This window comes from Condylura cristata, unplaced genomic scaffold, assembly GCF_000260355.1.
Source record: "Condylura cristata isolate star-nosed mole 26May11 unplaced genomic scaffold, ConCri1.0 scaffold00027, whole genome shotgun sequence".
NCBI classification, from domain to species: domain Eukaryota; kingdom Metazoa; phylum Chordata; class Mammalia; order Eulipotyphla; family Talpidae; genus Condylura; species Condylura cristata.
Window position 1 is genome coordinate 8,022,195 of NW_004567128.1, and position 14,904 is coordinate 8,037,098.

At 43.3% G+C, this 14,904-nt stretch overlaps 1 protein-coding gene across 1 annotated transcript in view; it reads right to left on the reverse strand.

Moving 5' to 3' along the window:
- Positions 1–8,076, reverse strand: part of EIF1AX (eukaryotic translation initiation factor 1A, X-linked) — a 21,995-nt gene extending 13,919 nt beyond the window's left edge. Inside the window, exons 1-2 of the mRNA XM_004689902.2 lie at positions 7,849–8,076; positions 1,372–1,455 (exon numbers count right to left, since the gene is read on the reverse strand). Of these exons, the coding sequence (XP_004689959.1) occupies positions 1,372–1,455; positions 7,849–7,864 (100 nt within the window). The 5' untranslated portion in view covers positions 7,865–8,076. The remainder of the gene's footprint in view (positions 1–1,371; positions 1,456–7,848) is intronic.
- Positions 8,077–14,904: the final 6,828 nt, after the last annotated feature.

The window sequence follows — 14,904 nt, forward strand, 5'->3', positions numbered from 1 at the left end:
CACCTGTACACCTGACTGGAACCATACTGTGTAAAACCCTGCCCACAGGATTAATTATTCCACTATATTCACAGCATGGCATGTGAGCAGGCATACTCATACTCTCATCGTGTTGGGCACTCATCTTTGTCTCATTTTTTCAGCTGCATTCCTTGAACAGGCAAAATTATTACACCAGCCATATGTGGTTTTCCCATTAAAGGAAATCATGGTGGTAGATTACACTCCTGATCAAAGGACCTAAATAATGTCATAAACATCACAGTTAAACAAAAGCGGTGTTTTAGTGAATCACTAAGGTCAAAATACCAAGTAGTCACTTTTGTGACATTTAATATAAACAGCATTACATACACTACCAACTGTATCTTGCAGTCCTTGGGCCTATTTTGACTATAACAAATTCCTTTTTTCTTTAAAGATTTATTTATGCATACAGACTGGGGAATAGGCTAGGTGTGGAGGGTGAGAGGCTCACCAGAGACAGAGCAGGGAGCAGAGGGCGAAACAGGAGAGGTCTGCTGTGCCATGTGGGTCTCCTTCCTGGGCAGGGAGCAAACTCGTGCTGAAGTGGCTGAGGCAGTGCTGCATCTTAACCCAATGGGCCACCAGAGAGGGCCCAGCTATAACAAATTTCACTGAGTCAGAAAGTGGGCATTCTCTTCCTCAAAGTCTAGTGCTACAGGTCTTCCTGGGGAAAATAAGTAAGGCATCTGTACCGCATGGAATTCTTGTGGCTAACTGAGTCAGGAACACATGCTTCTCTTACTACAAATTTCTCTGTAACTTACTTAACAGAGATCAACAAAGAAAAAAATATCCACACGGAGAAGCTTTCGCCGTGACCAGTGGCAACCAGCACAGGAGATTGGCCACCAGAAGAATATGAAAAAGCAGAGGGACTTTGTCAAGGAAAGTGGTGAGGTGAAAGGCTTTCTGCTGCGCCTACCAGCCCAGGGCCTCTGAAATTACGCAGCAGCCGCCGCAAAGGCAGCGAGGGAATCCAAGCGGCTCTGTGGCTTCAGGGCCAGCCCTCTTGCCCTGGGCCTGCGCGACGGAGTCAAGTTCCCCACCGCGTGCCCTTTACCCTGAGCTTGCTGCAGAGCGTTTTGTGCTTCTTTCCCCTCAGGTGGCCTCTCTCCCCAGGGCCAAGCCTAGGGCTGAAGGGGTTACTCCTTTGACTGTGGGACTCCCCCCATCAAGCACTGCATAGCAAGCAAAGATTACTAAGAAAGGTTCTGGGAAGTGTGGAGGAGAAAAGGTAAAAGGACATGTGACTCACTGCTCAAGATTATGAATTTATATTGAAAAGTGAAATTTCATGTTTAAAAGATGACTAGCAAAAGAAACCTAACGGACAAAATCACTTACCTTGCCCATCTTCTTTGAACACCAACTCTCTTTTTTCAGACTCATTCTCATTCTTACCTCTGCGTCTGTTTTTACCTCCTTTACCTAATAGGTTTAATGAAAGAAAAAGATATTAATTATCTGCAAAATATTATGAAAACAAACTAAACTAGGGGTTATAAAACTTTTTAAAAAGTCACTTAAATTTAAAAATACACCTAATTTGGTCATTCAGTCATTTTCAATTTCCAATCATATTAAACATAGTCATTCCCTTACTCTCCTTGGAAATTCATTTTGAGATTGATTGAACATAAAATACAAACCAACCAACTAAAAGCAGATATTGATGTTCTACGAAGTATACCAATCCCTTTCTGAAGACATCTACATTCAATGTCCAAACCACATGCATGATAATGCTACTGGCCACTCGACTGAGTACACGACCTAGTAAACCTGTTTATAGTGGTGCTCAAGGGTCGAGGTATAGAGACAATGGTTCTTAATAGTTTATAGAAGTGCCACAAGGCCCTCTCTGGTGGCGTGATAGGTTAAAGAGCAGCACTAAGAAGCGAGCTGCAGCCACTTCAGCACGAGTTCAATCCCCGTCCCAGAGGTGACCCACATGGTGCAGACCTCTCCTGACCCGCCCACTGCTCCCCTCAGCTGTGTACTTCGTCAATCTTCCTGTTCTGCTCCCCACGGTCTCTAGTGAATCCTCTCACCACCCCTGCACCTCTGGCCTGTACCCCAGTTTTGGATGCAAAAATAAACTTAAAAATCTAAAAAAAAAAAAAAAAAAAAAAAAAAGGCATATTCCTCTTGTACCTGATTCTCCCATGAAGTCTGAGTGCAAGAAAGAGGTGACTGGGAGGAGTTCAGGGAGCGGATAAAGTTAAAGCTGGCACTGAATTGACTGATTTGGTGGTAGCAGAGGGAAAGCAACAGCTCTGCCAACCCTGGGAGTTTTAATTTATCCTATAGCTAGCTGTAGGACACAAGAGCAAAATATATGAAGTGGGCCCTCCCTGGTGGCGCAGAGGGTTACAGCACAGAACTACAAAGCTAAAACCATTCTTGCTCCCCACTCTGTCTCTGGTGAATCCACTCACTGCGCTTGCACCTCTGGCCTGTACCCCAGTTCTGCATGCATACATAAATAAATATTTTTTGTTATTTTATTTATCTATTTATCCATTTAAAAAAAAAAACATTTATTTACAGACCAGAGATGCAGGGTGGTGAGAGGATTCACCAGAGACAGAGTGGGGAGCAGAGGGCAAAGCAGGAGAGGTCTGCCACGCCATGTGGGTACAGGGGGTTTGAATTCACACCGGGGCAGCTGCTGCCAGTTTGCAGTGCTGCGCTTTAACGTGTTGGGCCACCAGGGAGGGCCCTAAATAAATCTTAAAAACAAAAAACAAAATCTGAAGTGAAAATGCAAGGTGTTAAAATGTCCAAACTTGGAAGCAACCAAGATGCCCCTCAGGTATGGTCTTACAAGGATTATCATTCAGCAATAAAATGAGCTATCAACCCCCAAGATATGCAGGAACCTGCAAGACAATCCTTAAAGACTACATATGTGTATATATGTATACAGACATATGAAGTACATACATACAAAACATAAAACATTCTGGAAAAGGTAAAACTACAGTGACAGCAAAAAGATCAGTAGTTGCCAAGAGGGGTTAGGGAATAAAGGATGGATGAATAAATGGAGAATTGGCAATTTTTAGGGCAGTGAAACTTAAGTCTGAATGATATTGTAATAGCAGAGAAATGCTACTGTTAAACTGTCAATACTATGTATAACAGTGACTCAATACAAACTAGCGATTTGAATTATCGCATCTATATAGGCTTTAGCAAGATAATGTCTGCAAAAAAAGCAATAAAGAACAGGTGCACAGGGATGCAATCAGCAGAATTCAGGCTGGGGGCACTTCCACAAGACAATGTTTCCTTTGCCACTTTATGAAAGAAAAAACCCCGGAGATGGACAGGGAACCTACAGGTTAAAAAGACAGACTTAGCAGTCATTATCAAGTATTGATAATGTATAGACCACATCTGAATCCTGATCTGGGGAACTGACGGTGGCCAGGAGCTGAGTTTGCGGAGTTTGTTTTATTTTGAATTTTTGCACAGAACAGAGTGTAGGCCAGAGGTTCAGGGATTGAGAAGATTCACCAGAGACAGCGTGACAGCGTGGGGAACAGACCAGGTGGATTTTTACTGAACTGCACTGCGAAAGGGAGCAAGGGGTGACTCAGAGGGGTCTGCTGTGCCATATGTAGGTTAGCTCTCTGGCCGGGGATGGAATTCAGGCCTTAGCGGTAATAGAGCTTAGACATAACCCCTAAGTCACCAGGGAGGCCCCAGAGTAAAAAAAAAAAAAAAAAAAAACCATCCAGGGTCCTCCCTGGTAGGGTTAAAGCAAAGCACTATGAAGCTATTCTTAGCCATCGCAGCACGAGTTCGATCCCCAGCTGGGAAGCTGACCCACATGGTGTAGCAGACCTCTCTTGTCCCACCCGCTGCTCCCCGCAGCAGTGTACTTCTTCAAGCTGCCTATTCTGCTCCCCACTCTGTCTCTGGTGAATTTTCTCACCTCCCGCACCTCTGGCCTGCACCCCAGTTCTTACAGGCATAAACAAATCTTAAAAAACAAACAAACAAAAACAACTCACACATCTATATAAACTATCTCTGGAAAGGCATAAACAAATTTAGGATGACTGCCTCTGAGGAAGAGACCTAGTTGGCAATAGGACATATTTAGGAAAGCAATTTTACTTTTTACACTGAAATTGTAACTATAGTTACTATTCAAAAATTTTAAATAAAGCAGAGGTATGACAGGATCCTCCTTTAAGAAAACTGGCAAAGCGGTCACAGTCCTTATTACATGTAGAATGAAGACAGTGTCCAGCCAGGAAGCGAGAGTAAAGGATAGACAGTTTTTAGAACAACCTCTCATGATCCGGTCCAGCCTCTGTAAAACTGGGGAGTCAGAACAGAAGATCTAAATACTGCTGGTATTCTATTTAGGATTCTAGAATTATTCTCTTCTCTAGTGTCCTGAAAAAATCTGTAGCTCTCTACACCATGTTTAAGTGACACTGCAGGTCATTTCTTAATTCTTTTTCTGACCTTTAGACGGGCACTTGTACTATTCTTGTCCTTCCATCTGCCTCCTCTTATGCCTATCCCATCACAGCTTCATGAAGTCCTAATTCACACCATCTGCTCACCCACTTTCTATAAAAATTAATTTTCTCTCCCATCACTTCTATGCCAATAATCTTACTTAGATCTCAGCCCTACTCTTCAGCCTAGCACCGGTCGCATGTCTCCAAAGGCTCGGTACATTTCCGGTGAATGGATTACCGCCACCTCAAGCTCAAGTTTATTCAAACTTAATTTACTTTCTTCTACAAACCTGATCCTTCATCAACATCCTTGTTTCTGTTCATGGGAAGGGAACTTCAAGAACACAGATCCCTCGACCTATAAACGGGACAGCAGTCCACCTCTCAACCTTGTGCATGGGCACACATCATCTCAGTAACGCACCCTCAGCAAGCCTGTGCTTCTGAGACAGGTAGTAGCCTATGCCTGTGAGATCGGCTCCATTTCACCCCTTCGTTTTACAAAAGGTAACGGCCCGTCGTCCAAGGCGATGTCACTGTGAACTGGGAAGCCAGAGTTGAGCTTTGAAGGGGCAGCTCCACCTCACTGACGGTTGTTAATCAGCGTCCCACACCCCCCCACTTACTTGTCACGGCCACCACATGAAGTCATAAAGCTGGCTCACTCCCACTTTGCCAATGAATTCACTGAGGCTCGAGCAAGAAACTCATTTAAGATTAGCTATGAATGGAGATGACCAGATTCCAACCTAAACTTCTTGTTGTTCCTATATCCAAACATTTGGACATCTCTCCCAAAGCCTTTTGTTCCCATTCCAGAACCTAAACCATAAGGGCAGCCATTCCCAAAAGGTAGGCGGAAGCAGCCCAAGTTCACAGCCCAAAGAGTCAAGAACGTGCCCCTGGCCACTGCCGAGGCAGAGACCTAACTTCTTGAACCAAGTTCTCAGGCAGCCTCACAATACTCCGAGCTACTGTTAGGTGGGTCTCTACGATCTCCTGAACCAAGCTGATCCCTAGCATCAGTATCTGTGGCATTTTGAGGACACAGGAAAACTAACTTCTGAGGATGAGAAAAGTTTCTTCTGTTTCAAGCCAGTTATTATGCCAGATCTTCAAACTACAGCGAAAGTCACATTAGGACAAGGAACCTACCTATTTTCTTTACTGAGTTATACACCCAAGTTGGGGAAATCTCTGAATCAGTCAGCCAAGGCACTCAACATTCTGAAAGGACTGGCAATTTTACAAGTAAAGGTAGTAACTTCCTCTAAGTGTGCAAGCACCTTAGCACAAATGCTCTTCCAAAGGGCTCAAGGACACCCTTTTTCCTGATCTGAGGATGTTGCCAAGATTTCCTGAAGAAATAAGCTGATAAGAACCACACAGTTCATGACAATTTATAATCTCACTTGTTTAAACAACACCAAGAATATATTCAAAGGGTTTCTGGCTTTTGCAATGAGTAAAATGAAAAATAGACACAATTTTACTTCTATGTTAGTAAACCTCATCTCATAAAATTCAGGGATCTGGACAAGTATAGCTCCTCTAAGATAACTGACTGGTTCAACCGTACAAGAATGATAAGCGCCACATTCAGAATGTTGGTTACCTGCAGAAAGAGAGGAAGAGGGGAAGGTTCTGGGTACTGGAGGGCGACACAAAGGGTTTTGAGGGAAACGGTGCTGTACTTCAAGATCAGAGTAATAGACGCCTAGATGCTTGTTCACTGTATTATTGACAATTTACCAGCATTACCGATATACCCTGTTCATCCCCCTTCTATTTTACTGCCATGTAATGGAATGAACTTTAAAGAGCCTAATGAACTAGACATGATTTAATATATAATAGAAGTTCCATCCTCTTGGAATCAAAGGGGAACCCTATTATTCATCCAAGGGAGGAGTCAGCAAAAGGGAGGTGACTTAATCCAACAAGTATTTACTGAGCATCTATTAAGTACCAAGTGGTAGCAAGACAATGGATTAAAACATGATATTACTCCTTTTCCAGCAGTCTAGTAAGGGAATAGGAAAATTCACAGTAGAAATAAAGGTGAGAATGCGATAATTACAAAAGTGACAACAGTTACCATCAAGATATAATAAAAGCTACATAAAGAATAAAGCAATAAAGGATTATGGAGGTCACAAGGAATCTATGGCATTTAAAACCGGATTTTATAAGTCTTTCCCAAAATAATTGGCAGTAAAAATCCTCCCTACTAAAAAGATCTGTAAGGAAGCTGAGGGCAGTAAAGTGGAGTATCCTGAGGACATTGCACCAAACTGTACAGAGAAATGTGACCAAAAACCCCCAGGGATAAAGTAGTGACAAGCACACAAAGAGGAAAACGAAGAATCCCAGGAGCCAGCTGTCAACTAGAACAGTGAACAGAAGCAGGCCTGGATCGGGGCTGGTCTGTCAAGGATGAATAGTCAAAGGAAACTTCTTAGGGTCGTGAAATAAAAGTTCTGTCCTGTTGGTAATAATGTTTCCACTGCGTCTATTTGCACAGTAGTCTTTGAAATACCATAAGGATACTTTAAGAAACACTGAAACCTGTAAGGCTACAAAAAGGATTTCTTTAACAGAGTCCTGTTTCCCCCTAGGTCTTCCATTTTGGAAATTACGATCAAACTCGTCCAGACTGGTCATTTGTGAATGCTTGGCCTCCGAATGGAAGGAAGCTAAAGGTCTTTACTCCCACCGCAATACATACACGATCTGAAGCAAAAGTAGAAAACTTGGCCGAACAGGGAAAACAAATTTAAAACCCCATGAAAAGATGGGAGGAAGTAAATCTTTAGAGGTGAACTTTACAGATGCACCAAGGCTTCGTCCATTGTTTAAGAGGGAGAGGAAGGAGGCTCGACTACACTCGCCAACAGCCCGTAAAGAAACCCAGGAGTACCTGATGGCCACTAAAACAGGCAGCACCTTTGAAAGGGAACAACTGTTCCGGAGCTTAGCTCCCCTAGCTCTCGAAAAGGCCAGAGTGGTCCAGCTGCGGAGTCAGGCGGCCCCGGAGGGGTCCCCCTCAGGCCCCAGTGTCGCCGCAGCCACTCTGGCGCGAATCCGGGGCAGAAGCCCACATTCTCTCGCAGGAGGCCCTACAAAAATGGCGTCGGCTCCACCCCAATGTGGCCAACTTGCAGACCGGACTAACTTCCCAGCTCCTCTCCCGAACGCACAGGCGCGTTCGGATCGTCCGGCCTTAGGCAGACAAAGCGCAGAAGAAAGTCTCTGCGTTCTGGGCGACCCGAAGGCCGCGGCAGGGCTAGGGCCTAAGCCAGGCGGAGCCATCGTCCGGGGGTCCTGGAAGCATTACCTTTATTCTTCGGCATGGCGGTGACGGCGGCCTCGCGGCGTGTCCGACCTCTATGGCGGCGGCGGCGGCGGCGGCGGCGGCGGCGGCGGCGGCTCCTCCAAAGGGCACGACAAGTGAAGCGTGGGTCCGCACCGGACAAGCAGGAGCGGGAGGCAGGTCGCGTGCGCGGGAGAGTCTCGCTAGCGAGTTCTTCCGAGATCCGCCTGCGCCCACGCTCGGTCACAGCAAATGGCGTCGCCGCTGCTTGCGTCGCTTTTCTCCGCCCCCAACGCTGGTTTGACCTGCCCCCTGTCCCCGGCCTACGGCGCAGGCGTGGCCCGGCGACCCCTATTGTTAGGTTAGAGCGAAAGGGGACGCGCTCGCCAGCGTTCACGGCAGTGGGCAGACGCACGTAGGGGGCGGGGCGTGGGCAGGAAGGGGCGGAGTCTCAGGGAAGTGGGACGGGCCTGGGCATCTTTTGCAAAGGGCGTATTCCCGGGACCTGTGAGTAGTCCTGGCTGACGCCACGGCTGTGGTACTATGTAATCAACCCACAGCTCTGGGTGTGAGCTGCTGACTCACTGACTTCAGTGAACGTTGCAGCGTAGTTTTAACTGGGATCTTTTACCCTGCCGTCCAGGTTGCGGTTTTTCATCACTCATTAGCAAAGTATAGTATTTGTATGAAACTTGTTATTTATAAGTACCTGTCTTCCCTTTCTCAAGGTAAATCTTACTAAGCAGACAAATCTTTTGTTTACTATTACCAGCACTTAGGTGCTCAGTACAGGCAAGAAGGGAGGGGAGAAGACATAAATTCAGTGTTATGGGCTGAATTGTGTCCTCCCTAAATTCTTAATAATTTTTAACCCCCAATACCTTAGAATGTGACCACAGTAGGAGATAGGATCTTTCTTTAAAGAGTCTACACCAGAACAAAAAGGTGGCTATTTGCCAGGATAAAGGCCGCAGAAAAAAACAACTCTGCTGACACCTTGATCTCACAGACTTCTAGCTTCTAGAACAATGAGAAAATTCACTATTGTTTAAACTAGAAGATATCACAACTGTAAATATACAACATTGAGTTGTACATTGTAAATGAATGAAATTTATGGCATGTAACATAGCTCAATAAAGCAGTTAAAAAAGAGATGGGCAAATAGATCTGACTAAAGAAAAATAAAAGAATTGGTAAATGATCCTGAAAACTGAGATTGGAAAACATAAACTTGCAGTGCTCCCATTTGCACAGTTTGTGGGGTTTCTTTCAACAAATTCAGTTATTACTTAGTGGATGCAAAGAAAGTCAAGGATGTACGGGAGTTCAGCTGCTTCTGAGATAGAAAGTTCAGGTGATCAATTATAGGGTCATGAGGTTCAGTCTGGATAGCAAAGGAATAAAGAATGAGGTCTGGGAAGAAATACCAAAAGGAAAAAACTCCAATTCCTTAATATGTCTGATCGTCTGCCTCCTGCCTAGCTCTTAAGCCTCATGTCTTGCTGCTTTTCTTGTTTTAAGTTTCATTCATGGAGAGTTTTTTCTTTTCTGGAGTGTCTCAAATTCTGCAGTTCTGTACATTCTATCCTTCCCCGTTTGGGTCTCAACATAATCATTTCCTTAAAAGGTCTGTCCTAATTCTTCTGCAACTCCGTTATATGCCTGCAGAATCCTGAATTCCATTGCCAAGTTTTGCTAGTGTGTGCAACTTTATCAGTTTTGGGTGAATTTATCCAGGTCTACCAAGCTACAGATGTGATCACAGCAAACAGTGATACTCCATGTTCACTCAGCTGAACAGCCAAATGTTTTTCTAGATGACCATGGTACGCCAGCTAATGGACCCCAAAGATGTCATGTCCTAATCCCAAATAAAAGTTATCTTACACGGGAGAGGAATTTAAGGTTGCAGATGTAATTATTGTTGCTAATCAGCTGAAGTTGAACAAGGTAGATTATACTGGATCACCTGGTAAGTCTTTAAAAGTGGGAGAGGCAGAAGAGTGGGGTCAGAGAGGTGCATGTGAAATGGAATCAACCCATGGTTGCTAGTTTTGAAGCTGGAGGACAGGGGTTCTGAGTCAAGGAATGCAGGTGACCTTCAGAAAATGAAGACAAACAATTCACCTCTGGAGCCCCCAGAAAGGAACACTCAACTGATATCTTGATCTTAGTCCCGTGAGACTCAAGTTGGACTTCTGTACTCCAGAACTGTAATAAATTTGTGTTGTTTTAAACCATGAAGCCTGTGATAAATTTTTAAAAAGATTTATTTATTTATTCATACGGAACTGGGGTACAAGCCAGAGATGCGGAGGGTGAGAGGATTCACCAGAGACAGAGCAGGGAGCAGAACAGGCAGATCGACGAAGTACACTGCTGAGGGGAGCAGCGGGCGGGTCAGGAGAGGTCTGCCGCTCCATGTGGATCTCCTCTGGGCCAGGCAGGAATCGAACTCATGCAGAAGTGGCTTTAGCTTCTCAGTGCTGTGCTTTATTTAACCTGCTGCGCCACCAGGGAGGGCCCGTGATAATTTTTTTTTAAGATTTGTTTTTGTTTATTTATGCAGACAAGAACTGAGGTGTAGGCCAGAGGTGCGGGGAGTGAGAGGATTCAACAGAGACAGAGTAGAGCGGAGATTGAACTCAGGCCCCAGTGGCTGGCAATAGCTTGATAGTGCTGACACTGTAACCCCTGCACCACCAGAGAGGCCTGCCTGGGATAATTTGCTATCAGTGGTAGGAAAAAAATATAGTAAGTTCCTTTATTACCTCAGTATAATGCCAAGTAGACCTGGAAGTCCTCCATCTTAATCAGTATACCCCAAATTAATCCATGTGGCTAGCTCCTAAACCCTGTGTTTTGGGATGAAATGTGTCCCTTCAAGTTCACCTGTTGAAAATCTAACCCCCAGTACTTTGGAGGTAAGGCCTTTGAAGAGGTTACTGAGTTAAAATGAGCTTAGGAGTCCCTAATGTGGTATGACTGATTCCTTATAAAAGAGACACCAGGGCTGGGGTAGCCAGGTGGAGGCAGCAAGTGGGTGGCCATCATCAAACCAAGGAGAAAGCCCTCTCCGTGGGCATAACCCTGCCAGTATCTTGACCTTGTACTGTCAGCCTCTGGAACGGTGAGAAAACAAATTTCTGTTCCTGAAGGCCCCCACTCCTTGGTATTTTGTTATGGTTGCCCTAGCAGACTAATATACCAATGTAATGTAAAACTACTACAAATATCAACTGGGATAGAAAGGGCGAATTGCAGGCCCATAACCCTTTCCTTCTTAACCAGAAACCAGTCATCTTAGTCAAATTTCCTTTTAAATGTGCTAATAATATTCACCTGCAGGAAGAAATCAAACAATCCGTGCCTGTAAGGTGCTTTTATCAAGACATATTTATTCAATGTAGATGTCTTATTGGAAAACCTGAAATTTGTAGATTTACAAGGTAATGTTTGGCTGGACAATGGGGCTTATCATTTAAACCTGTGTGGTTTATGAAATTAAAAGGGGGTTGCAAAACCACAAATCCCTGTTTGAATATTTCTGATTACATTGCTGGAGGAAAACTTGCCCTTTAATTCCGAATCCCAAAAAATACCATAATGAAGGGGTATCAGGACACTTCAGAATTAAGTCTGATAATCTTGTATTTCTCCAAGATTGTTTCATCTGTGCCTGGTGATCATCCCCTTAAGAATTATTAGCCAGGGCTTCCCTGGTGGTACAAGGGCTTAAAGCACACCAATATGAAGCAATCCACAGCACTATGAAGCTGTCCACAGCCACTGCAACACGAGTTTGATCCCCTGCTAGGGAGGTGACCCACAGGGCACAGCAGAACTCTCCTGTCTCCCCCCACTGCGCCCCTCAGCATCGTGTTTCAATTTGCCTGAATTCTGCTCCCCACTGTCTCTGGGCCCACACCACAGTTTTTGTATGCATAATTAAATAAATCTTTTTTAAAAAGAAGAATTAGGGCCTCCCTGGTGGCACAGCGGGTTAAAACACAGCACTGAGAAGCTAAAACCACTTCCGCATGAGTTCGATTCCCACCTGCCTCGGAGGTGACCACATGGCGTGGCAGACCTCTCCTGACCTGCCCGCTGCTCCCCTCAGCAGTGTACTTCGTAGATCTGCCTGTTCTGCTCCCCACTCTGTCTCTGGTGAAGCCTCTCACCACCCCTGACCCTCTGGTCTGTATCCCAGCTCTGTATGCACAAATAAAATAAATCTTTAAAAAAAAAAAAGAATTATTAGTCAGCTTTGGTATCGGGTGAGACTGATGATTGACATGAATCACATTTCAAACTCTTTGGGCTGAGTTTGCATAGAAAAATAATTCTGCATTTATCATTAACTCAAACATTCCTGTGTGAAGGTCCATCAATCCAATTTGATAAATTTTTACTTTCGGTAGAATAATTTGACAATATGAAGGACTAATCATAATATAATCAAAATAACTTGATAAAGGGACATACATGCATTTATTTGAAACTTTATTATATAAATTTTCATTTCTTTTAAAGATTACAAAACCTGTTCTGTGACAGGAATACAAGCAGTATTGTTCCAGGATTATTCATGGATACATCTGAAAGAGCTTAGATTACACATTAATAGTATGATTTGAAAACTTCCCAGATTAGACTCGAAGGAAAACAATTTAAAGTATTCAGTGATATTTGATCCTTTACAAGCACTTCATAATTATGGCAGCAGTGCCAAGCATCTGATGCAATTTAACCACCAATAAAAGGTACAATACATATTGACTCATAATATGGTACCTTGGGCTTCTGGCATGCCTTACTACAGAGAAACTAATATAAAGTAAGATCATATATAATAGTAGAAAAATATTTGTGATTTTTTTCTTTTTTAAAAAGTTTAGGTAGATACCCAACCCATTCCCACCCATGGCCAAAAATGCAAAATAATTACATCCCTTAGGTGTGTACCTTCTGTTTTGATTCGGGTAAGAGTTAAGATAAACTTAATACATGTACATAACTTTGAGTTAAAAACTCATCACCCATAATTATTAAGGATGCTAAAGAATGGCAATACCTTGAAGCTTTTTTTTTTTTTAAATTAAAAACAACCTTTTAGATGGTCAACTACACTTAGAGAAACACAAACCAAAGCCTTTATCCTTATGCCCTTGCTTTGTACTACTTTAAATACTTGTTTGAAAACTCAGTATACAGTTCATTCAGTACTATAGTGATAAGATATTGAACTAATCTACTTAGAGAGGACTGTCCTAGCAACTCTTCTCACATGTTTACATATGTTGTACTCAATGGTACGTGCTTTAAAGAGGTTTTCTTGAGGTTTGCACCCCTGAACTTAGTCTCTAAAATTTCCTTTCCACTAATCTCTATTCAATGTCACATACTTTGCTAGTTGCTCTGGGAGAAGTCATGGACACTTAAACAGCTTATCATGTACTTCAAGGTTATATGACAAAATAATAAGGAAAGTGCCTTAAGAGGTAGGAAGTAGGCTCTCATCCCAACCCTTGGTATGCCCTGTTATGAACAGTTTAAAGACTGGAATCAAAGTGGTAAATGTGAGACTGGTAAATGTGAGACAAGGTTTAAAAAAATTAAGTTGACTTAGTTACTAGAATTCTTTGAAAACACTCAGTCACATTGGAACCAGTTACAAGTCACTCAACCACACAGAATACAGCAGTGTCAGAAGTACATAAAGCACACTGTAGTTACAAATTCTTCTTGGCCATCCATATTTAGGTATTATCATTGTGTAGATTCTTCGCTAGAAAAAGTGGTTAAACATGGCTCTGCTGAGTACCACAGTCCCAAGAAAGTGAATTTCATTCCTTCATAAACTGATCTCTACAAATGGTCACTTGGGGAGACCAGCCAAATGTAAGCCATCTGGAGGTGAAAAGAGGACTATTTTCATTAATTGAAATAGAAACAGAGTTAATTCAACTTATCTGTGAATTAAATAAGGCTCAAAGTATACACTTCCAGTTTAAGGTTATTCACACAGAGTTGGACCTTTCAGAGGGACAGAACTCTAGGGCTAGATCGAAACCTCCTGGTTTAAGCACCAAGGGCCAGCCATGGAACCCATCACATTTGCTCATCAGAGAAAACCTACCTATTCTGACCCGTTACATTCCTGAGATGCTGGTCCTAATGCCTTCATGAACCTCAAATACTTGGTATCACTGGAAAATAGAATTTCCTCTATAAAATATAGTAAAGCAAGCTGAAAGTTTTGAGGTCATCTATACAGGTCAGAAAGTAGAGTGCATCAAGGTCATGTTGAAATGTGTACTGCTGGCTTCCATAGCGATGAAGTACATGTGAACCAGGGCCCACCAAATGTCCGCTGCTTTCCTGCCTTTACCCTGGCTGAACAAACTGTATCCTTCCTTACCCGGCGCGTTCTGCCTGCTTGGGAAGCCATTGTACCCCCTCCCCCTCCAAGTCTTTCCTGGGCTGAGGGTGCTGGGCACAGCTAACAGATCAGCTCCATCGCTCTTGCTGGCCACTGGCCCCAACAGCAACAACTTAGTAGATGGGAAGTGTTGGCCTAATCCTGCTCTTTGCCATGGATTCCACGTGAAATGGGGAATTTCTACCATATATCACACTCTGTCCACTATCTTAAGTTACTTTTCCCACATGCCAGCCTCACAGCATCTCGATTCCATGCCTTGCCAAAAATTATGTTGGGACTTTCTGGGTTGCTTGTAAGTAAGTGAATCCTTATCAAATCTGGTAAAGTCAAGGGTCTGTTGTACTAGAAAACAGACATTTCTATAAACTAGAAGGAACTGAAATGACTTTTAGAAAAAAAAAATCAAAAAGACAAAACTTACCTGAAAATCATCAATTGAAGGGGTGGATATAAAAAATACATGGTAGTATAGTCCTTACATTCCAGTATGTGCTTGGCAATGTTAAATGCAACCTACCATTCTGGGTATTACTTTGGATTATGAGCTAAAAGGAGATTCGTAAAAGTAACCTGATAGCTTTGTTCCTTCTTTCACACTGAAGCATCTTTGGGACTGAACTGAAGCCTCCTGG